A 25,191-nucleotide genomic window follows, 5' to 3' on the forward strand; every position below is an offset into this window, starting at 1 on the left:
AGTGGTTAGATCTCCTTGCAGTCAAAGGGACTCTCAAGAGTCTTCTCCAACACCACAGTCCAAAAGCATCAATTCTTTGGTGCTCAGCTTTCTTCACAGTCCAACTCTCACATCCATACATGACCACAGGAAAAACCATAGCCTTGACTAGACGGACCTTTGTTTGCAAAATAGTGTCTCTGCTTTTGAATATGCTATCTAGGTTGGTCATAACTTTCCTTCCAAGGAGTAAGCATCTTTTAATTTCATGGCTGCAACCACCATCTGCAGTGATTTTGGAGCCCCCAAAAATAAAGTCTGACACTATTTCCACTGTTTCCCCATCTATTTGCCATGAAGTGATGGGACCAGATACCATGATCTTCATTTTCTGAATGTTGAGCTTTAAGCCAACTTTTTCACTCTCCACTTTCACTTTCATCAAGAGGCTTTTGAGTTCCTCTTCACTTTCTGCCATAAGGGTGGTGTCATCTGCATATCTGAAGTTATTGATATTTCTCCCAGCAATCTTGAGTCCAGCTTGTGCTTCTTCCAGCCCAGCATTTGTCATGATGTACTCTGCATATAAGTTTAATAAGCAAGGTGACAGTATGCAGCCTTGACGTACTCCTTTTCCTATTTGGAACCAGTCTGTTGTTCCATGTCACAAACCATTAGCCACATGGTTATCCAGAAATGCTGGTGTTTGCTTATTCGTTCATAATAGATGCTGAACTCTGCTTGGCCAAACAAAGGTCATTCCTTTTCCGTCCACGTTAGCTGTTTTCCCGCCTCCCTTTGCAAGGACATAGCCTTCTCTTTTGTTTGTGGAGTGCACCTTCTGATGGCTTCACTCTTCTTCTGTGACTGCTGACAGCTACAGCCCTGAGTCCCAGTGACCACATGGTGCTTTCTCTCTTCCTTGGAAATCTAAGTGCAGAGGTGGTTTCAAGCTCCATGAAACCATGAATATGAAATGTGTGGTCCAGTCTTACACCATCTTGCTTTAGGTACTTGTCTCTCTGACTTTTCCGTTGGACCGTGAGTGGTTGAAGTCTTTTATTGTAGGGATTTGTCTCCTCCATGTGGTGCGGTGCTGGACTCACAGCAAATCATAAATGTTGGCCACTTCAGTAAATGAGTGAGTGAATGAATGATTATGATGCACTGAAACTCAGAAAGGTAAAACAGCATGGCTGGGTGGGAAAATCCGGTTGGATATTAGGGACCAGCAAGAGTGTCAGAACACTGGGGAGGGTAGCCGAGCCCCAGGCTCAGCCATTAAGGACTGTGTGTTGTGTTGTGCTGAGTAGTTTGGACTTTATCTGTTGCGCATTTGGGAGAGAATGAAGCAATTTTCTAAGCACAGTGACATCAATTTGAGTTTTTTCCCAAATGTTTTATTGTGTAGGTTTTCAACCACATATAAGAGTAGAGAGAATAGCCCTAATGGACCATCATACACCCATCACCCAGCTTCAACAGTTAGCAACATTTTCCCCTTCTTATTTCATCTATCAGTTCACATTTTCTTTGATCCTGGTCGAAGCATTTTGAGGCGAAACCTAGCATCATGCCATTTTTACCTGAAAGGTTTGGATTTTTAAAAAGATAATGCTTGTGGAGAAGCGGAGTGGACAAAAAGGCAAACTAAAAATAGCACCAATTGGCTCTTCCAGTCTCTGGCCTCTTTTTTGAGGACGAAAGTGGCCAGTGACCAGTGGGATGTTAATTAACCCTTTGGGTCAATATTTGACTATCCTCACCCGTTTTCTATTGACTGATTTATTGAATCCCAGAATCCCATCTAAACAACCCCATCTGCCTCATAGCATCTTCTTTATATCAGAAATGGCTTTACATTGTTCCTTATATTTGATACCCAGTCAGAACAACGAGGTCTAATTATTTCTGACTCAAGTTCTTTATTGTATTTACACAATCAAAATTTGGCATGACTAGAAACATAAATATTTCTGTGGCCAGATAGCATGGACCAGTATAGAATGATCCAGAGCATATTTTAAACCAAAATGTTTTCATTTTTCAGATCCCAAATGTAAATAAGATCGTGGTTTCCCTTTTCAAAAAGGGAAAAACTGTAATGATGATAGAAAACTGTCCAACATATTGGCTTCCAAATTATAAGTAGCTGAGTGCAAAGGGATCTTAAAGAAAGTCTTTAGTTTATCTTATGGGTATTTTGGGCAAGAGATGATGCTTTCTGGATATTTTAAATCTACTTATCTGCAAGATGGAATAGTCATGGATATTTTATGACACACTTATCACAAGTATTTTAAATCAATTTCTTTGCTTTCATTTCTGCTGTATTTGACTTAGAAAATAATAGTCCTCCCAGAGCCCAGGCTGGTGGCAGACATGTTCTTGTGCTTCCCAATAACTCCATTACTTTGGATGGTTCAAGGTCTACTGATGACCAAGGAATTGTGTCCTATCTGTGGATCCGGGACGGCCAGAGTCCAGCAGCTGGAGTGAGTACTTGAAGAGAATTGCCCCTGGACCAGTAATCATTACGTCTATGTTAGTTTGCTAGGGCTGCATAGCAAAATACCACAGGAGGGGCAGCTTCAACAACAAATATTTATATTCTCCCAGTTTTGGAGACTGGAAGGTCCAAGATCAAGGTGGTAGATGACTGGTTCCAACTGCCTTCTTGTTGTGTCTTCACATGGGAGCAGGGCTGGAGAGGGAGAGGAAGGAGGGGGGAGAGAGGGGAGAGACAGGGCTCTCGGGTGTCTCTTCTTACAAGGACACTAATCCTATGGATCAGGACCCCACCTTTATGACCTCAGTTCAGTGCAGTCACTCAGTTGTGTCCGACTCTTCACAACCCCATGGACTGCAGCACACCAAGCTTCCCTGTCCATCACCAACTCCTGGAGCTTGCTCAAACTCATGTCCATCGAGTCAGTGATGCTATCCAACCATCTCATCCCCTGTCTTCCCCATTTCCTCCTTATGACCTCATTTAACCTTAATTACCTCATAATAGACCTTATCTCAAATAGAGTCACATTGGTTAGGACTTCAACCTTTGAGGGGACACAGTTAACTCCATTTCTGTGTCTCTTATGATCTCATCTCCCTTTCCATGCCCCCCTAAGATGTTTATGATTCTAGGTTTCCTCTGACGGCTGAGTGCAGGAAGCTGCTATTCAATTTAAATAAATTTGAAGTCCTTTCTGACTTTTTCCCCACCCAGACTTTGATAGAGTTAGAAATCGTAGCCTGGAATCTTCTCACGGGACTCATTCTGCTCCTCAGCTTTCCTATTATTCCTGTTTTGATCCATGTGGATTCTTTCCTTTTCCTCAGTATTGTACCAGATAGGTCACTAGACCCAGGATTGCCATTCCCATTGCATAAGTACAGAAAATCAGATGCAGAGATGGAAAGTGACTTGGCCAAAGTTGATTAACTCATCTTTAACCAACCAGATAGGCTTAGGTTTTTCATTCCTAGCAGGCATTTCTCCACATTACCCTGCCTTTTTGGCTATAAATGTAGGTACATCTTCTATTCCTGCTGTTGCTAAGAAGTTGAAAGATGAAAATTTACTCTTGGAGATGTACCGAGGGAGTGGTCCCGGGGAAAGAACTGAAAGTGCTTTATAATTTCCAAAGTAACTCTGGAATGAATACTGTTCAGCCAGATGGTGGATTGGCTTCTAAGTGTAATTATAACAGCTCCCTGATCAGAGCACTTGTTACCGTTGGTTACGCCCTCTTCTGCTAGCAAGTTCAGGGCAGGGGTCTAGGAGATCCTTCTCAGACGTTTTCAGCAGAGATGTCTCTACTGAGGCTCTTGGGTCATTAGAGAAGGTGAACATGATGCACCACGAGGAATCCTACGCACTGCAAAGCTGTCTTTGAAAATAAGACCCAGAAAACTCTTCAGAGAGAGTGCTTCAAACTCCAGGTCTTTGCCCTAATTTCAGGAGTTTCTGCCTTTGCTGGGTAGAATTTGGTCATTCCCAGAGCCCTTGGGAGGAGAAGGCAATGGCACCCCACTCCAATACTCTTGCCTGACAAATCCCATGGACAGAGGAGCCTGGTAGGCTGCAGTCCATGGGGTTGCTAAGAGTTGGGCACAACTGAGCAACTTCACTTTCACTTTTCACTTTCATGCATTGGAGTAGGAAATGGCAACCCACTCCAGTGTTCTTGCCTGGAGAATCCTGAGGATGGGGGAGCCTGGTGGGGCTGCCGTCTATGCGATCACGCAGAGTCGGACACGACTGCAGTGACTTAGCAGCAGCAGCAGCAGAGCCCTTGGGAAGCTCCTGTAACAAAGTCCTGTCTGAGTCTTGTGTCTCCTGGTGCTTTAAAAGTGAAAGAGGGACTTTTCTGGTGGTCCAGTGGTTAAGACTCTCTTCTTCCAAAGCAAGGGACATGAGTTCCATCCCTAGTTGGGGAACTAAGATCCTACATGCTCTGAGGTGTGACCAAAATATAAAATTTTTTAAAAACGCATAAAAATAGCAGTGAAAGAGACACCGAGGATTACCCAGACCTTCACTAACCTCCCCTCCCCACTTCCTCCTCGGCCTGTCCCTTAGAATCATGCATGTGTGACAAAGACGAGAGACTGAGGTTTGGGGTCCGCAGAGGCCCGGGTTGGGAGCTGAGTACGGACTGTGAACGTGTTATTTCTCAGGATGTCATCAACGGCTCTGACCACAGCTCGGCCCTGCAGCTCGCCAACCTGGTGGAGGGCATCTACATTTTCCGCCTGCGAGTTGCTGATGGTCAGGGGGCCTCAGACACGGACACTGCCACAGTGGAAGTGCGGCCAGGTGCGCGTTGGGCTTCTGGGCCTGCGTTTGTGGGGCTGGCCTGTGAGCTGGGGTCAGGGGAGGGGGGGGTCTGCCTTTGGGGCTCTTTACAGGTGGCAATGGAACCCAGTGTGGGAGGCCAAGCCCACCTGTGGTTTTCTCTACACGTGGTCATCTATCCCCCAACAGATCCAGCCTCTGAACTCTTAGGGAGAACTGGGCCTGACAGCAAGACTGCTTGGTCACTTTGGTTTTCCTACCAGAAGACAAAGAGGTCTTTCAAAGACAAAAGACCTCGTGAGGTGGACATGAGCGCTTCACTCCTGGGAGCGCCAGGAGGGTAGCTCCAGTGAGGTGGCCACACCAAGCTCTGGCATGAACAGCCCTCAGGGACTGAGTTCTCTTTCTGGGTCAGGGTAGGTGTGTGAGGTCCCAGAATGTTAAGTGAGCCCCAAGGCTGACTAAGCATACCTGTCTATCATCTGGAGAAAAATTAGTAGACAGCGAGCTGATATAAAACAGGGAAGAAGTCCTCACAGACAGTGGCCTCTGTGGCTTTTGGGAGAATTGACCTGAGCCGTAGAACCCAAGTGTAGAACCCAACACAGGGGTCACTTAAAGCTCTGTGACTCTTGGGCAGGCCTTGCGCCTCCTGTTATCAAGCCTGGGGTTTTCAAGTGGAAACAAAGCCTGTGTCTTCTCATTTCCCCAGACCCGAAGAAGGGCGGCCTGGTGGAGCTGATCCTGCAGGTCGGCGTTGGGCAGCTGACGGAGCAGCACAAGGACACCCTCGTGAGGCAGCTGGCGGCGCTGCTGAACGTGCTGGACTCAGACATCAGGGTTCAGAAGATTCAGGCCCACTCAGACCTCAGGTAGGAGGCGCACAGTCCAGCCTGATGGTGTTGGTCTCCTCTCTCATTCTGTGTCTTTCCACACAACGTTTATCCCATTTGTATTCTTTTTTTTTTTTCCTCAAAGGGCAGCAGCAAGGGCATGATTATAGAGGTCCTTCCCGCAAGGCTCAGTAAATGTTTGCTGATTGAGAATGTTCTGACTGAAGGAGTTAGGGACCATCAGAGGGAGCTGGGTTTTAGTTCTGGTATCAACAGAGGGCATGCAAATGGTCTGGGGCATGCCCAGGGCATGTTTCATAGCCGGATTCCATTCGTGCCTCATGTTCATGGGACTGAGACTTCTCCCACTCTAAGAGGACCTTGGATTTACACTTCCCTCATAGCTCAGTTGGTAAATCATCTGCCTGCAATGCAGGAGACCCGGGCTCGATTCCTGGGTCACGAAGATCCCCTGGAGAAGTAAATGGCAACCCACTCCAATATTCTTGCCTGGAGAATCCCACGGACAGAGGAGCCTGGCAGGCTACAGTTCATGGGGTCCCAGAGTTGGACTCGACTTAGTGACTAAACCACCAACCACCTCCTGAGGGTCTGTAAGGTTCAACCTCTGCATTGATTTCTTATAGGATTTATAGTTTTAATTGAATTTTTAAAAAACCTTTATACACCCAATTTGTGGTATGATTTTTATGGCAACATTTGGAGAGTAATATAGATTTGAATAGAAATTTCTCCAAAGATGATATACAAGTGGCTAATGAACACATGAAAAGAGGTTGAGCATCATTAGTTAGTAGGGAAATGCAAATCAGAATCACGTGGAGATACCACTTCATACCCACCAGGATGGCTTTAATCCAGAAGAGACTGTAACAAATGTTGGCAAGTATATGGAGAAATTGGAACACCCATATGTTGCCAGTAGGAATGTGAAATGATGCAACCACTGAGGGAAACACTTTCACAGTTTTTCAAAATGCTAAACATAGAATTACCATACGACTCAGTAATTCCACTCCTAGATATATACGCACGAGAAAGGATACACGTATATCCTTACAAAATCCAGGATGTGGACATTGGCAGTGGTGCTATTCATATGGCCCCAAAGTAGATACAGTCCAAATGTCATCGACTGATAAGTGGATAAAAGATACCTATTCATACAGTGGAATAATAGTTGGCATTTCGAAGGAGGGGGAAATACATGCTACAACTTGGGTGAACTGTGAACACATTATACAAAGTGGAAGAAGCCAGGCACAAAATGCCTCATGCATATTCCATGTATATCAAAAGTCCAGAATAATCGAATCCACAGAGACTGAAAATAGATGAGTAGTTGGCAGGAGCTGGAGTCCTGGGAATGGTTGCTGATGAGTGTGGAGTCTCTGTGATGATGGAAACGTTCTGGAAACGCACAACTTTGTGAATACGCTAAAGGACACTGAGACACACGCTTACTTTAGAACAGTGACTCTTATCATAAGTATATCATGTCTCAGCGAAAAGGTAAAAATGAAGATGCATCTGAAGGTTCTCATGCTGTGTGTCGTTGTGTCCGTTTGTACACATTGCTCTGGGCCCCCCAGGTGCCTGCCAAAGCAGGAGATGTAAGAGATGCAGGTTCGATCCCTGGGTCAGGAAGATGCCCTGGAAGAGGGCATGGCAACCCACTTCAGTATTCTTGCCAGGAGAATCCCCATGGACAGAGGAGCCTGGTGGGCTACAGTTCACGGGGTAGTAGAGTCAGACATGACTGAGTGACTTAGCATGCATGCAGTCACACATTGCTCCGTTTATCTGAAGATCTTCCCCTCATCAGTTGAATTCTGGGACCAAAGAGCCTTTATTTGTGACGAGAAGCCGATCAACTCCTTGGCCCCCAGGATACACCCGTGTCCTTGCCAGGCCATGGAGCTGTGGCCGTCTGCCTTCTCAGCAGGTCCCATGGCTGGAGTGGATATGTCACGCCGGTCACTGGCTAACCATGTGGCTGGCCCCTCTCTGTCTCCTCTGCAGCACCGTGATTGTGTTTTATGTACAGACTGGGCCACCTTTCAAGGTCCTCAAAGCTGCCGAAGTGGCCCGAAATCTACACAGGCGGCTCTCAAAGGAAAAGGCTGATTTCTTGCTTTTCAAAGTCTTGAGGATTGACACAGCAGGTATGGCCCCTATCAGAAATATCTTTATTTTTAGAGGTCAAGTAATATAAATATATAATTGTTGTATATTTAGAATTGGATTCCACTGGACTAGACATAAGGCTTCCCAGGTGGCTCAGTGGTAAAGAATTTGCCTGGAATCCAGGAGACCTGTGTTCAATCCCTGGGTTGAGAACACCCCCCTGGAGAAGGGAATGGCTACCCACTCTAGTATTCTTGCCTGGAGAATCACATGGACAGAGGAGCCTGATGGGCTACAGTCCATGGGGTCCCAGAGTCGGAAACGACTGAGTGATGAACACTAAATACTATGCAGTAGACATGCCATCCAATTAAACGCAATGGTAATATCACAGAAACATAAGTACCTAACCAGATTAAAGGAAAAGATTTCTTGGAGGAGGTGAAATATGATTTGGTTCCAATATGGCAGGACTATAGCAGGTCTCATAGTCTTTTTTGAATTAATTGGAAATAAAGTTCAGGATTTAATTATCTTTCTAATTTCTCCATGTCAACTCCTATGGGAATATTCTAAAAGAATCAGATTTGCTAACCAGGGCTTCATTTTGCTGGCACAGAAAGAAAACATGTGGACAGCTTCACTTTAGCATTCAGGGATTTGTTTTGCATTTACTTCTTAAGTCGGTTTCTGCAACATACATTTGCCAACTGTGCTTTCTCTTTGAGGGAACCTGAAGAGAAACAAGTCATGGTTCGTTTTTAAAACTATAGTCTCACACCCTGGTCATTGTTGGAAATTTCAGACTTAAACAGTCAGAATGTTGTTAAAGACAGATAAGTATTAATAGCTGGAAAATTGATTGACCTGGGACACTGTGGCTTAGGTTGTGAATAGATGTTATGTAGATTATTGGGAATTTTGTTATTCTTAAGTTGCTAAGTCATGTCCAACTCTTTGCGACCCCATGGACTATAGCCCTCCAGGCTCTTGTCCGTGGGATTTCCCAGGCTATAATACTGAAGTAGGCTGCCATTTCTTTCTCCAGTGGATCTTCCTGACCCAGAGATTGAACTGGTGTCTCCTGCATTGCAGGTGGATTCTTCACTGTTGAGCCATTAGGAAAAGTAAAAGTGTTAGTCATGCAGTCATGTCTGACTTTTTGGGATCCCATGGACTATAGCCTGCCAAGATCCTCTGTCCATGGGATTCTCCAGGTAAGAATACTGGAATGGGTAGTCATTCCCTTCTCTAAGGCATCTTCCCAACCCAGAAATCAAACCCAGGTCTCCTGCATTGCAGGTTGATCCTTTACCATCCAAGTCACCAGGGAAGCCCGTTGGAAATTTAAGATAGCTTATAGTGCCTTCCAGTGGGACCTCTTTTCCTAACCACTTGCTTGCCGCCTCTTCCTGGTACCAAATCCATTCACGTGTGTGGATAGAAATGTAGTCTTTATCCCAGGTCTCTGTCCCCACCTTCCGAGGGACATGAATACCTTATTATGTTAAAAGGATCATTTCAGTAGACACTAGGGACTGTGATAATATTTGATAGTAAAATTTAATTTGTCTCAGATGTGTCTCTAACCACAGTTGACTTTATTTGTAATGTGGAGTAAATTATTTTTAAGAACTTTTTTCTTGATACAAAAGTAATCTTTGTTTATTGGAGGAAATTTGGAATACACAAGACGACAAAAAACTAGAATAATCCTAGTATAATCCTCTAGATTCTACAGTCTAGAATTCCCACCATTCAAAGATAACTTTTGTTAATAATTTGATGTTTTTCCTTCTAGTTCCCCCATCTCTAGACACATATAATGCAATCAGGATAATTTGATACATATTTTTAAATCTGCTTTTTTAGCTTCAAACCATATTACGATCATTTTCTCAAATCTTTTAGAATTTATCCCTCAGTAAGATATTCGTGGTCACATAGTGAACACTCCATCCTGGATATGTTCCACAGTTTATACAACTAATTCTCTACTCGCAGACTGTCAGGTTGATTTTTAAATAATGGTACGTTGTTTTAAGCCTTCAAGTTTGCAGTCATTTGTTACAGCAGCAATTGGAAACCAATGAGGAGAGAGTATTCCCTGGTGGCTTAGACAGTAAAGAATCTGCCTGTAACACAGGAGACCTGAGTTCGATCCCTGGGTCAGGAAGATTCCCTGGAGAAGGAAATGGCAACCCATTCTAGTATTCTTGCCTGGAGAACCCCATGGATGGAGGCGCCTGATGGGCTACAGTCCATGGGGTCACAAAGAGTCAGACACGACTGAGCAACTGAGCACACACATACACAATGTAGATAAACCTTTGTGCACATCCCCAATCATTTTCACTGGATAAATCATTAGAATTTATCATTCTTGGGCCAGAGGGTGCTGCATTTCCGCTACGTGTTTAAGGCTTTTGCTTCATGGTGCCGGTGTTGACATGTTTCTGCCATTCACTTCCTGATGAGATTGTCAGTATGAGAGACCATCCCTGGACCACTGTCCATACAGTAAGAGGCACTTGACTCAACAAGGTGCCTCTCTTCAGGGTCTATGGAAGAAAAAGACACAGCTGAAGCCAGGGAGCCTCCTTTGCTCCATGATGACCTCTGCCTCACTCGCCTCCTTGCAGGATGCCTTCTGAAGTGTTCTGGCCATGGTCACTGTGACCCCATCACAAAGCGCTGTATTTGCTCCCAGCTGTGGATGGAGAACCTGATCCAGCGTTATATCCGGGATGGGGAAAGCAACTGTGGTGAGTCCTGGCATGGTGGGTGGCTCCAGGAGAGGAGGCTTCAGACAAATCATTCTGAACTGTCAGAAAGACCTGCCTGACTGTACAGATGTAAAGCCAAAGCCCATTGCACCAGCTCATGTGGTGATGGGTCAACATATTCCCACAATTCACCTTGGGGGTGTGTTTAAGGTTTTTCCTTAAAACTTCCTGCTGAGGAAATTCACCCCGGCAAAGCAGATGTTGCTAACCATTGCTGAGAAGGTCGCTTTGGGCTACATGGATCCCATGTCTGGACTGTACCTGCCTTGGCTTGAACTGGGTGTGACCTTCTGGTGAAGTGGCCCCTTGGTGTAGACCTGGCTGGAATCAGATGAGCAAGAAGGTTGACCCACTCACCAGGCTGTCTGCCCAAGCAGGCTCCAGACATTGGAGCCACCATCTCAGCCAGCGTCTGCCTGAGCCACTGCCTGTCTCATCTGAGGAGGAAACTGTGTTTTAATGCCAGTCTGTTTCTAAGAGTCATTTTGTCTTCTTGGGGATGCAGATGGACATAATTGGCAGAAAAATTATGATGAGCTCCCTGCCAAATTATGTTCCTGTTTCTATTTCTTAAAAATTTGAAAATAACCAGCCCTTGAATCATTATTCCAAGTAGTGTTGTAACGTTTAATGGAGTTAAACCCTGTGTCTTTGCTCCATTGGTTTCTCTCTCCCTGGGTTGTTGCAACGCTTTTTACACTGGATTTTTGTAAGGATGTAGAAGAAGAGAAGTGAAGATGAAATCGTTTCTGAATGACTGTCAGGCTCTATGATAAGTACCTTCATGTCACAGGCAGCCATACAAATAAACACCTTATTTGCTTTATTGAAACCAGACCAGAACCAGTTTTGAAGTTCTGTGTTTCTAGAATGAATGTTTAGGTGTGCCTTACCTGGGTGTTTAAGAAACCTTCTTAATTGATGAGTTTATTTTTTTCAGTTTCTTCTGAACCAGTTGGACAAATGTAGGATGGTTTTAAGTTGTTCTTGGTTTGTTAGTATTTTACCAGGCCCTGCAGCCAGCCTGGTTAGGTGGTCACAACACCACGGATGGCCTTTGCTTGTAAGGATTCAGAAATATTCATTGAGAGTTATTGAAATAAAGCTGTTTTGCAAAGGGTATGTAACATGTCCTCTCTGGTCTTCCTGTTTTTCAGAGTGGAGCGTATTCTATGTGACAATATTGGCGCTCGCCCTCATTGTGCTAACAGGGGGGTTGACGTGGCTTTGCATCTGCTGCTGTAAGAGGTACCTGGCATGCTTATTTATTTCTTTGAAAATAAAGATGCAGCATTAAAGGTGATATGATAGGTTTAAGGGCTGTTGCTCGGGTTTGTGAAACTGCTCAACTTTTGACAATCCCTCTTTTTATGAAGAGAGACTCAAGTTTAAAACCACATGATAATACATTCTCCCCCACAGGGCTTACGTGCCTACTAGTTAAATGGAATAATACTAGAGGCAACTTTTTTTTCATTGCAGCTGTCATATTTTCTAGAACATTCAATGCTTCTGTATCAAATCTAATCCTCTTTTCTACCAGTCTCACGTCACACTCACTAGAACACTACCTAAGTGGCCTAATCCACTCTCAGTAGAGAAAGGAGTTCTAGAATATACTGATCCAAACGGTAGGTTTTCATTAGTTTACATCTGTGAAGCAACAAATCTACCTGAATTCTTTTTCCTAAATGCAAAACTTTAAGTGGCACCATCACCAAAGATGGACTGGAAGAAACACAAGCTGGAATCAAGATTGCCGGGAGAAATATCAATAACCTCAGATATGCAGATGACACCACCCTTATGGCAGAAAGTGAAGAGGAACTCAAAAGCCTCTTGATGAAAGTGAAAGTGGAGAGTGAAAAAGTTGGCTTAAAGCTCAACATTCAGAAAACAAAGATCATGGCATCTGGTCCCACCACTTCATGGGAAATAGATGGGGAAACAGTGGAAACAGTGTCAGACTTTATTTTTCTGGGCTCCAAAATCACTACAGATGGTGACTGCAGACATAAATTAAAAGACGCTTACTCCTTGGAAGGAAAGTTATGACCAACCTAGATAGCATATTCAAAAGCAGAGACATTACTTTGCCAACAAAGGTTCGTCTAGTCAAGGCTATGGTTTTTCCTGTGGTCATGGATGGATGTGAGAGTTGGACTGTGAAGAAAGCTGAGCGCCGAAGAATTGATGCTTTTGAACTGTGGTGTTGGAGAAGACTCTTGAGAGTCCCTTGGACTGCAGGCAGATCCAACCAGTGCATTCTGAAGGAGATCAGCCCTGGGATTTCTTTGGAAGGAATGATGCTAAAGCTGAAACTCCAGTACTTTGGCCACCTCATGCGAGGAGTTGATTCATTGGAAAAGACCCTGATGCTGGGAGGGATTGGGGGCAGGAGGAGAAGGGGACGACAGAGGATGAGATGGCTGGATGGCATCACTGACTCGATGGACGTGAGTCTCAGTGAACACCGGGAGTTGGTGATGGACAGGGAGGCCTGGCGTGCTGCGATTCATGGGGTTGCAAGGAGTCGGACAAGACTGAACGACTGATCTGATCTGATCACCAAAGAGAAGTTTTGCTTTAGGTTTTTCCTTCTTTTTTTTTATTCCCATGAAGCTGATTGCTGAGGAGCCCCAGACTTACCTTATGATCCGAACCTTCCAGAACCCCATGCCCAACCCTCTGTGAGGACATTCATAAGAATAATGATTACTCAAGTCCTTAGAAGGCAGCATTGGGTCCACTTTCCTACATGGAACTCTATGAATGCTCTCCGAAGAAGATTTGATAAACAAAACATAATGGTATACCATAATAATAGTTATTTTTCAGAGATCACTTATCAATTTTTGTAGTTTTATTTGTGATTACTTTTCCAAAGGTAGGACCAGTGAACGAGTGCATAGGAAGAGGTACTTAGCAGCCTCTATCCCATTATATTTTCCCAGAACCATCTGGGATGAAGGTCACCCTGCTGTGCTTGGCTTTCCAAACTCTACAGCTTTGTGACATTTGTATCAAGTAGATGACAATGATGACAAGAGTGACTGAGCATTTATTAAGTGCTTGCCATTATAATGAATGCTTCTAAGTGCTTTCTGTGTGTTATCTTATGAGTTTTCCCATCAGTCATATGAGAGAGGAACTGTTCTTATTCCCATTTTACAGGTGGGAACATGGAGTCAAAGAGATGACAAAAAATGGCCTCACAGTTACCCAGCTAGTAAACTCAGAGTTGGAACCCCATGCTCTTAATCACCAAGTTCTCAGAATATTGCCTTTGTTTGTTCTCTACAAATCTTACCATAGTGTTGATGTATATTTTGAAATTATCCTCTAAAGCATAGGGTGAGGTCCATAGGATCAGCCTGCGTGTCTTGATGTGTTGTGAAAAAATGAAGGATTGAGTTATTGCTTATTCCTTTGGGAGAATTTATTATAATTTCTCTTGATTTTTTTTTCTGATTGCTAGTTATGTCATCTTGTCATTCTTGCATATTCGGACATCCCAGGGTGGTGTAGGTTCAGGGGGAAACTTGTTCATCCAGCTTTTTCTGAGGAAGGAATTCCTCATGGAGAAAAGCTTGCTGGGCCAACACACAGAGTTGCTGGAAAGGTCCCTGCACCTCAGCCTGAGGCTTAGGTGAGAGCCTGCAGTTAGGTGATAACAGCAGTGCTACTCTGACATGTGTTTCTTCAGGATGCATGGCGTAAATAAGAAAGAGACTCACAGACTTAGAGAACGGACTTATGTTTGTCTGGGGGAAGGATGAGGGGGAAGAGATGGTTAGGGGCTTTGGGATGGACAGGTACACACCGCTGTATTTAAAATGGATAACCAGCAAGGTCCTGCTGGACAGCACATGGAACTCTGTTCAGCGTTATATGGCAGCCTGGACAGGAGGGAAGTTTAGGAGAGAATGGATTCATGTATATGTATGTCTGAGTCCCTTCGCTGTTCACCCGAAACTATCACAAAATTGTTAATTGGTTGGGTCAGTGGTAAAGAATCCACCTACTAATGCAGGAGATGCAGGTGCAGGCTCAATCCCTGGGTCAGGAAGATCCCCTGGAGAAGGAAATGGCAACCCACTCCAGTATTCTTGCCTGGAGAAATCCATGGACAGAGAAGCCTGGCCAGCTACAGTCCATGGGTCACAAAAGAGTTGGACATGACTTTGCAACTAAATAACAACAATATCAAATAAAAAGCTAAAAAAAAAAAAAGGTACATGATGTATCTCAGACTCACCAAACCCAGATTGGGCTGTGACACACATCATTAATAAAGAAGATTGTTTGTGTGTTAGACACTCAGTCGTGTCCTCCGGGCTCCTCTGTCCATGGAATTCTCCAGGCAAGAATACTGGAGTGCGTTACTATTCTCTTGTCCAGGGGATCTTTCCAACTTAGGGCTCAAACTTGGGTCTCCCACATTGCAGACAGATTCTTTGCCATCTGAGCCACCAGGGAAGCCCCACATATCATTAATAAAAGATGCCAATTGATAAAATGTAATAGCATTCTAAAGGCAAAGCATTTCCTTTAGTGTTTTAAATTCATTTAAAAAGTGTTTTAAAACATTTCCACGTGTTTTAAATCCTGGATCCCACCTATCTCTCTGAGAATCTGAGTTGACCTTTTTCTTTGTCTTTTTCAGACGGAAAAGGACTAAAATAAGGAAGAAAACAAAGTACACCATCCTGGACAACATGGACGACCAGGAAAGAATGGAGCTGAGGCCCAAATATGGTAAGTGTCCAAGACAGTTCCCCAGTGCCTTGCCAGTGTTTAATCCCGATGTCCAAGAGTCACCCTGTGAGAACGCAGCTGATGAGTGACAAAGCTTGGGCTCAAGCTCAGGAGTGATTCCACAGTCCCTGTTAACACCCGCAGGGAAACCCCAAGCACCTGCTGCCTCGTAAGTGATGGCTTTGTAGGTGCAGAGCGCAGGGCTCCGTGCTCGGGACCAGAATGATGGATGGCGGGGCGGGAGAATGCCGCTCCCCTCCAGAGGCGTCTGTCTGCTTCTCCCTAGGTATCAAGCACCGGAGCACAGAGCACAACTCCAGCCTGATGGTGTCCGAGTCTGAGTTTGACAGTGACCAGGATACAATCTTCAGCCGAGAGAGGATGGAGCGGGGGAATCCGAAGGTTTCCATGAACGGATCCATCAGAAACGGAGTTTCTTTCAGCTATTGCTCAAAGGACAGATAATGGAGCGATTGGTTGTGAAACAGAAGGACGTCTACAGGAATCCTTTAATCCCGCAGAGTTGGTGGGAGTTACAGACAAAACTCACTCTTGTTAGAATAGCGTGTTCCTGTCCTTTCACACTGGGTTGGAGGTGTGTCCCCATAGAAAAGACCTGTCTTCTTGGGGTTTTCGAGACACAGAATGAAAACAATGCTCTTTTCACTGAGATGCTTGTTAGTAGGAGTAAAGGTGGGGTAAGACGCTAAGGTATATGCTTAAAAGAGCTCTGTGTTTTTGTAGCTAACATAGCGTTATATTCCTATGTTAAGAAAAAGGTGCATCTGTTTCTGTCTGCAGACACCTGGGGAAGGTGAGTTCAGTACAGATGCAGAGAGGACTGACTTCTCTTAGGAGCAGTAATTGCCTTTAAAGGGGACTTTCCCAGCATGGTTTCTGTCATAGGAGCCTTGGAGCCTGAGGTCTGTGTGTATTAAAGCTGATTTATCTGCGGTGCGGGTTGCCCTCTGTCCAGCCAGTTTCCTGTGCCGAAGAGACACACGTACAGGGCTGAGGTCTCCTGTTTTTGCTGCTTCGAGACGGCCAACCACCATTTCTGTGCTGTTTCTAGCGAGCAGCTCTAGGAAGTTTGAAAGCTCAGTAAGAATTGTATTCTGAGGACCAGAAGCAACAGAGAGGGAGGTGGGGTTTGCTGACTTGTGGGTTGAAAATCGAAGATAACATTTTAAAAGGTTTTACCTTTTCTTTCTCCAAGAAAAACAAACTATTGCTGAGGCCTCTCTCAGCTCCAGTTTACAGGAAACACAAGAAAAGTGATTAGTAATTCATTAGTGGTTTATCATGTGCAATAGGCCATGCGTTTGGACCTCCACCAATAGGAATAAAGACTCAGCAACTTTGTAATATACATGGTCAGGGATGTGGGCCCCGTGGATGCAGAAGTGGTAAGGGAGAGGGCTGAGTGTATTCCCAAACTCTGAAATACCACAAGTCTTAATGAGAATGGTATGCTTCTGATACTCAGCCCCTGTAGTTACTCTTCCTAATAACATGGCATAGATATCCACTTAATTTGTTTAAAACTATATTTATTCCACCATTTTCTACTAAATAGCTTGTTTTAAATGTATGAAAAAAATTAAAGCATCTCTAACCTCAAAGCCGCATCCTAGAGCAAGGAACTACAGTGAACTGTAGCCTGAGAACTCAGCTGGCTGCTGATCCTTTGCCATCCACCGTGGTCCTGAGGCTGATGGCCTGGGCGGTACCCTTGGCATTCTTTATGAAGAGATCAGCATGAGAGACGCAGACAGAACCAGGGCTGTGGCATCAAGCATGACCACATTTAAGCAATATTCTGTTGCACAAGCTTTTGTCACAGGAGAGGGAAACCGGGATTGCTTTGCTATGATTAAGTGGAGAAGCAAGACCATTAAATCATGAGGTTTAAATCATCAGGACAGGACAATAGAGAACACAGTTCCCGTGGGCCACTGAAAAAAACGAAGCTTTCCGGTGCTGTTGTTCTGGCTGCTAATATGCATCCTCTTGAGACCGTCTTGTTTTTAATTATTCTGTTTTCTGGGAAATGGCAAAAGTAAAAAGCATACAGGTATGATTTTATTTTTAAGCATTTCTTTATATGTACGCTTTCTGTCTAGCCAGCCAGTTCAGTCCTATTGATGGTGTTAGAAGGAGAATGTGATGCTTTTTCCATAAATATTTAGCTTCATAAACTTAAAATCTGCCCTACCCAGTGGCCAGTTATATTATTTTCGTGCACAACTGGAAATTTCTGGCACAGAGGATGGCAGCCTAAATATGATGTCGGCAGAGTGCAGTGATGGAGGAGTGATCATGTGTTAAGTGCTATCTATGTACATAATATATGTATTTTACATACTCTACTGATCCTTATAATCAAGCTGGAAAGGTAGCTATTATTCTCATATTGAACATAATAAAGGCCCAGAGAGTTTAAGTAACTTGCTCATGGTCATGGCCAGTCAGTGGTGGATATAGGAATCGAATGCAGATTTTGTAAGCTGCAAGGTCCATACCTTCCACCCTCCTCACCTATACACAAAGGACTCCCATGCCCAGTTATTGGAGGGCAAATTCTGGTGGGTCTTTTGGACCACTTGGAAGTTTGGTTCCTAGGACCAAGAATTCCCTCTGTGAAGGGAGCAGAAGGCAAAGGGGAAGAAGACTTCATCTTTTTTGCGGGATCATACCCGAGGCTGCCCCTCTGGGTGGCTGAGCACTGCTCTTGCCACTGCTCCCTTTCTGACCCTGTCTCCAGCCCAGCGGGTCTGATCCTTCTACCACTGATGGATCTTGAATCTGTGGTGGATCAAACATAAACATCACACCAGCGATCAGAAAGTGAGTCCTCTCCTGTTATCCCACTTCTCATCAGAGGAGCCAACCGTGAGGTGGAATGCAGCCAGCATTCCCCACTTGTGTGCTTTGCATTAAGGGTCTTGGGAAGATGAAGCTCTGCAGGAGCTTAGATGAGCAAAGCAGGGCCCAAGAATGTGGGAGAGGCCAGTGGCAGGGCTCACAAGATGACCAGACTATTAGTTGCTGGCTAAAAAAATCAATGGCAGAGCATTCAAACCCACAGTATTAAGAGGTCAAGCATGTGTGTGACTAAGGAACTTGGTGAAAAAGACACAGTGACGTAAGGAGTAATACCATGTGGCATGCCAACACCACCTCCATTATGGGCAGAGAGAAGGGGCAGTACTGTTCTTTTCTGTGTGTGACCAAACCATCATGGACTTTGGCTGAAGTCTTGGTTTTCTTTACTTTTTTTTTTTGTTTGTTTTAATGTCTTTTCCCCATGTATTGACAAGGTATCATTTCTAATATAACACTATTAAATGTATGTGCTAATCTGAATAAAGGTGTCTGTATTCTCTGTAATGCCTCCATGCTGTTGTGTGGGTTGGGGTGATATTCATTCTTTATACCTCTGTGTAGAGGCATTTCCCGGAGAGGAGGGAGCAGACTGGCCCATGACCTGTTTTCGTGCAGCCAGTGAGTTAACAATGGGTATTACATTTTTAAATGGGTGAAAAAAATCATACATTTCTGTGACGCTTGAAACTCACAAGGCAGATGGAATTCAGATGTCCGTTCAGTTCAGTCATTCAGTCATGTCCGACTCTTTGCGACCCCATGGACTGCAGCACGCCAGGCCTCCCTGTCCATCACCAACTCCTGGAGTTCACTCAAACTCATGTCCATTGAGTAGGTGATGCCATGCAACCATCTCATCCTCTGTCATCCCCTTCTCCTGCCTTCAGTCTTTCCCAGCATCAGGGTCTTCCCCAATGAGTCTGTTCTTTGCATCAAGTGGCCAAAGTATTGGAGTTTCAGCTTCAGCATCAGTCCTTCCAATGATGTCAGTGTCCCTAAATAAAGTCTTATTGGAACACAGACACATTCATTCATTCCTTTGTCCTACAAGAGTAGAGGTGAGTAGTTTCAACAGAGACTGTGTCCTAAGAATATAATGTAATGTAATATAATCTGACAGAACACTTGAACTCTTGCCCACTAACCCACTGGGACAGTGGTGTTGTCTGTGCTCTAAATTGTGGCCGCTCCTTCCTGGTTAGCTGATAAAATGGATGGATTATAGGTAGATTTACAGACCACCCATTTCCAAACCCACTTCCACTTACTTATAAATAACATACAAATAGAATATAGCCTTTCAATATTCACACCTAGCATGACCAATTTTTTTCCCCCAGATTTCCCACTAGTTTGATGAAAATGAAATGAAAACCACACTAGTTTGCATTTTAATTTGTTGCAAGCTAAGTCAGAGATAAAGAAACTGTAACAGGTGAAAATTTACTGCTAGAAATAGTAGGAAGAAGAAAATACACTTCCAAGTGAAGGCCTAGACTAAGCATGGAACAAACCCACAAATTCAGTGTAAAAAATAAACAGAAACATCAATAAAGTCAGGCGACCAGAAGAGGGCGCTTTCATGCACTGTGATGATAGCAGAGCCCTACAGGAGGAAGGCCTCTCTTTCCTGATAAGGACTCAGCCAATGAAAAGCCACGAACTCTTTAACCAGCCCAACTTCCGTTTCCTCCCTATAAAAGCATTTTTCTTCTGTTGAGGTGCAGGGACTTGACTTGATGCAGCTGGCCATGGTTGCAGATCTCAAATTACGGTTAGTTCTCTGCTCGTCCTAACTAAAGTTTGTTTCAGGTCAACAAGAGGTAAGTGGATCATTTTTCCTGGTAAAGTAATTTTAAAAATCAAAAGCAGATTAAGAGAAACGCATGGAATAAATGGAATGATAAAGGGAGATGGGTATCGAGGAATGCTGTTCTTTTTTCCAAAGAATGCTATTTTTTCTTATGTTGTTCAAAGCCTACTGATGTAACTTGGATTCAGTGAGGCCTACGTGAAAATTTTGAAAATATAAACGAACACTGCATGAAAGTATAAGATATGCTGTCTAAATAATTAAGTGATTTTATCTGAATAGCAGGGTTTCAAAAAATGTCTTCCTCATACATTTCTGTAGCCAAAAAACCCAAGCTTTGAAAAAAGTACATAATGGATAACAGTGGCCTGTGTAGCAGAGAGACACTGGTGAACTTGAGAAAGCTGGAGGATCCTCCTTTCTTAGGCAGCCACACCTGCAAACCCAGGTAAATTCCAGTTTAATTCAGCAAGCATGTAATTAGCCCAAGCCATGGGACAGGCTTAGACTCAGTAAGCCTGTACTTAGTAACCTTAGACTCAATAGAGTCTAAGCTCCTACCACTCTCCATACATAGGCCAAAAATTGAGAGACGGGTTGTTGGGGCAAGAAATAATGATTTTATTCAGAAAGGCAGCAGTCTGCGAATATGGTGGGCTCATGCTCCAAAGAACTATCTTGCTTGAGTTAGAATTTAGCCTTCTTTTATACTAAAAGAGGAGAGAGTAAACTCAAACACTTCCTGGTTTCCATCAGCCTCTGTGAAAGGGTGTGTAGGTTTCTTCCTCCCTCCAGCCATTCACAGATGGGCCTGGTCAGGATATTTCCTCTGAGCTAAACAAAGGTATTTTAGCTTAATGCTTATTACCTGGGAAGCAGGGTTCTCAGAGATGAGCCATTACAAATAATTTAAGCTTAACTTGGTGCTATTGTTTAGTCTCTAAGTTGTGTCTGACTTTGTCTGACTCTTTTGCGACCCTCCAGACTGTAGCCCACCAGGCTTCTCCATCCATGGGATTTTCCAGACAAGAATACTGGAGTGAGTTGCCATTTTCTTTTCCAGGGGATCTTCCTGACCTAAGGGTTGAACACATGTCTCCTGCATTGACAGGCAAATTAAATTCTTTACCACTGAGCTACCAGGGAAGTCTGATTAACTTGTAATAGAATATAAGTTTCTTTGCTATTACAGTCCCTCCTGTATGAATGTGTTAGGGTACCAAATTTCATAGGCTGGCTCCCTGCCCAAGAGATTCACAGATGAATCAAAGGAGCATTGTTCATACATGTAGCAGAGAAATAATTTTCCCTCTACCTTTCTGAGTTCTTGGCTGAGACCACTGCCATAAAAGATTAACAAGAGAAAAACAGATGTTGTAATAAACTTCTCATGTATATCTCAGAGAGAAGTGATAACTGAGAGTGGCTTAAAGTGTCAGTTTACATAGCATCTTCAATAAAGAACAATAAATCTCTGGAGAAATGACAGGATAGAGGAAAACAGTTGTAGGCTTTCAAGGGTGGAGCCAAAGGCTAGTTAGTAAAATTTGTTATTTACAGGCTGATTGGGCCTGAAGTTGTCTCTGGGAATTAACCTTTGTCCCTTCCTCTTGATAGAAAGGGGGCACTTTTGTAAATTTGTATCCTGCTTTTGGGGCTTCCCCTGGGGCTCAGTGGTAAAGAATCCACCTGCAATGCAGGAGCCACAGATTCGATCCCTGCGTCAGGAAAATCCCCTGGAGGAGGGCATGGCAATCCACTCCACTATTCTTGCCTGGAGAATCCCATGGACAGAGGAGCCTGGCAGGCTGCAGTTCATTGCGTCGTAAAGAGTCGGACACGACTGAAGTGACTTAGCACTCATCCTGCTTTTAGGCAAATAGAGGGGTAACAAAAGACAGAGTGCTTTTCTTTTATCTGCTACTTAATTGTCTTCAGCTCACAAAAATCCTTATGCCATAGTGGCACATTTTGGGGTAGCGTGTCCTGAACTCCTACAGTCATATTTTGAGGGGGGCATACATATCCAAAGTGGTCTAATAATCTCCAAAGTAAACTCAAATGATGAACTGGCAAGAAAAATCCCACAAACCAAAAACCTTTACTTAAAACAGGAAATTCTGTTAATTCAACCTTTATTAATCACACACGCACAACTCTGCTGCCTTGACACACATATGCAATTATCAAAAACTGGAAAGTGAATTACATGTACATTTTTAAAAAACAAAATGTTTTCACAGTTCCAACTACACTTATCCCCAAGTTTTATCTCACAAAATACAGCATGAAAAAAAACCACAGCATAAATATTATTCAAGTAAAATGCTATCTATCATAGCTGCATACGAATAATTAAAGCTCTGGGCTTCAACCTGCAGAGAAGGCAGTCATGTGGAACAGTTAAAGTTAATGATCTAAGTTTACAATAAAACAGATTTATCTCCATTGTGCTTCTGATCTTTACTTTCACTGAGTCTTTCCATAAAAATTAAAGGTAGATGAGCCAACACTTGACATAAAATTATATTTAAAAGCTGCTCAAATGGATAAAGATAACAGGTACAGAGGAGGTTTAAAATGAGAATCCCTGCATAGCTGGGGAAAGTAAACTGAGAATTGTTTTCTCAAGGCCAACAGACTCCCGTTATCTGGGTGATTTCGGATGAGTTATGTGACGATTGCTGGAAAGTTCTTGGGGAGAATTCACTGGAGCAAGGTCTGGAAAAGTACTTTTTACACAGTAGGTGTTCAATAAAATGAAATAATGCTTCACAAACATGGGAAAGTCAGTATCTCCCTCTTGGTTTAGATCAGAGGTTGAAAACTATTTCTGTAAAAAGCCAAAGAGTTTTGTGGGCAATTCTGTCTGTGGTGCAAATACTCCGCTCTGCCTAGAAGGCAGCCACAGATCATATGGTAACTGAATGGGCATGGCTGGGTTCCAATAACATTTTATTTGGGGCTTCCCTTGGGGTCAGATGGTGAAGAACCTGCCTGCAATGCAGGAGACCCGGGTTCGATCCCTGGGTTGGGAAGATCCCCTGGAGAAGAGAATGGCTATCCACTCCAGTAATGCTTGGAGAATTCCATGGACAGAGGAACCTGGTGGACTACAGTCCATGGGATTGCAAAGAATTATGGACACTGATATCTGAATTTCAGAAAATTTCCATGTGTCATGAAATACTGTTCTTTCGATTTATTTTCCCCTAACCATTTGGGAATATAAAAACCATTCTTAGTTCTGGGTTGTACAATATCAGGCAAGATTTGGCCTGTGAACCAATCCCTGGTCTAAGGGTCCTTTTCTATTTAACGTTAAAACACACATTTTTAACAAATCCATCACATATTCCATCACATAATTGATCACCTTACTGAACAATAACCCCCAAAAACATTCATTTAAAAATACGTCTTTCCCCATAACCCAGATCAATTTTACTAAACAGTAAGCTATTTCCTTTTCAAATTATTTTAATTCCAGAATTAATCAAGGATATGGCAGTGAGTTTCTGGCCCTCAATTTATGTACCTGGTCAACCAGATATACTAGAAAACTCAAAATCTACCATCAAGCCAGAGTGTCTACTGAGTTACAAAGTTACAAGCACTAGTATTCTGGACTTCTAAAAACTATTTAGAGCATTTTTATTGTTAATAGAAAACAGATGGACACATCCAAACATTAAGTAATTAAAATGTTACGTGAAACAACCCCAGAACTAGTAAGAGCAAATTCACAGTCAATATGATGTATATGTGACTGTGGACAGGGTCTGAGCAGTGCCTGTCACTAGGAGTGGACTTCAGCTGATTGCTTAGCTGGGCCTCAGGGGGACGGCTGATGTAACCCAGGGCAAACAGAAGGCAGCTCCAGGACTGGCCTTGGTACCTCTGTGCACAGGGACATCTCAGACCTTCCTTTAGCTGCTCAGCTCCCATGGCTCAGTGAGGGGTGCTATGTCCTGGCTGGTCAGGAGCAACTGCCTCCAGCACGTTTTCCTTCTGCTCCCCAAAACATCCAGAGGATGTCAGTGGAGTGTGCGCGCGCGCACACACACACACACACACACACACACACACACACACACAGTGGAAAAGGGGGAGCTTTGTCCCTGTCTGTTCCACCAGGACCAGCCTCCCCTTTCCTCATATATCAGGACGTTTAGAGACACAGTACAGAAAAGCCTACTGTTTTCTTAGTCAGAGATTTTCTTTCAGAGCAACAGGAAACAGTGATCGTTGGGCTTTTTGTTCTTAAAAGAACTATAAAAACTCATTGGACAAAAAGTGCCTCTTCCAACGGGCAACTATGGAAATTTCTTTTCCCTTTTGAGATCACTGTACTCAAAGTGCTTTTGCGCTCTCTCGCAGGTGAAGGAGCAGCGTCTCATAAAGAGCAGGCTGTGGGAGACCAGCCTGCCCTAGGGCTCAGATGCCGAGCAGGTGGGTACCAGCCTCCCCTCACCTTGGCAAAGCCGCTGCTGGAGACCCAAGCCGGGCTGGGAGGTGGTACCCATAATAACAATGACTCCCGCACTTAACATCGAATTTTCACTTTTTGGCAAATATTATATGTTTGCTTTCTCTTAGGTTCACAGTATCCTATGGAGCTAAGTAAGGCATGAACAGAATCTCCACTGTACTGAGGGTGGGTGTTGGGGGTAGATAGCATGTCTGTGCAGATAAAGCCCAGCCAGGCTGTTACACCTCGGTCATCCTCCCACCAAGCCGCCGCTGCCACACTCTGCTTTATGCTTATTTTCTCTCAGAAACATGATGTGGAAAAACAGCAAAGAATTGAACACAGAATCTTTAAGCGGTTGAGGATGATGGAGCCTTCAGTTTAAAAACTAGTCAAAAAAGAGAGAGGGGTTCTTTCATTTCTCAAAGAAATTCAGGCAATTCTGTGCTGTGTCTAAAGTTCTTAAAAAAAAAACAAAACCCCACTGATACAGCCGCTGCAGCAACACCTCTGAATGCCCAGCTGGCGGTCACCAGGCATGCAGTGGCATCCTGCCCAGACTGTCAGTCACACTCAAGAGATGTCCCCCGCAGCCCTCTGGGTCTTAGCTCTGGAGCCACGTGGGTGCTGGCTATGTCATTGCCCAGGCTGTGGTCCCACTGTGGTGAGGGGGCTTCAGGACCAGCTTGTTGCACCTTGCTCTGAGGCGGATGAGGTCA

At 43.9% G+C, this 25,191-nt stretch overlaps 1 protein-coding gene across 2 annotated transcripts in view; it reads left to right on the plus strand.

The window, feature by feature from the left end:
• KIAA0319 (KIAA0319 ortholog) overlaps positions 1 to 16,350 on the plus strand; it is a 42,049-nt gene extending 25,699 nt beyond the window's left edge. The window contains exons 13-20 of one of the 2 annotated variants that reach the window (XM_010843505.1): positions 2,323 to 2,474; positions 4,660 to 4,798; positions 5,490 to 5,649; positions 7,654 to 7,796; positions 10,401 to 10,523; positions 11,702 to 11,792; positions 15,211 to 15,302; positions 15,589 to 16,350. In XM_010843505.1, coding sequence (XP_010841807.1) covers positions 2,323 to 2,474; positions 4,660 to 4,798; positions 5,490 to 5,649; positions 7,654 to 7,796; positions 10,401 to 10,523; positions 11,702 to 11,792; positions 15,211 to 15,302; positions 15,589 to 15,767 — 1,079 coding nt within the window. In that variant the 3' untranslated portion in view covers positions 15,768 to 16,350. The remainder of the gene's footprint in view (positions 1 to 2,322; positions 2,475 to 4,659; positions 4,799 to 5,489; positions 5,650 to 7,653; positions 7,797 to 10,400; positions 10,524 to 11,701; positions 11,793 to 15,210; positions 15,303 to 15,588) is intronic. The other variant, XM_010843507.1, reaches the window with a different exon arrangement.
• The last annotated feature ends 8,841 nt before the right edge of the window (positions 16,351 to 25,191 follow it).

This window comes from Bison bison, unplaced genomic scaffold, assembly GCF_000754665.1.
Source record: "Bison bison bison isolate TAMUID 2011002044 unplaced genomic scaffold, Bison_UMD1.0 scf7180017864182, whole genome shotgun sequence".
NCBI classification, from domain to species: Eukaryota; Metazoa; Chordata; class Mammalia; order Artiodactyla; family Bovidae; genus Bison; species Bison bison.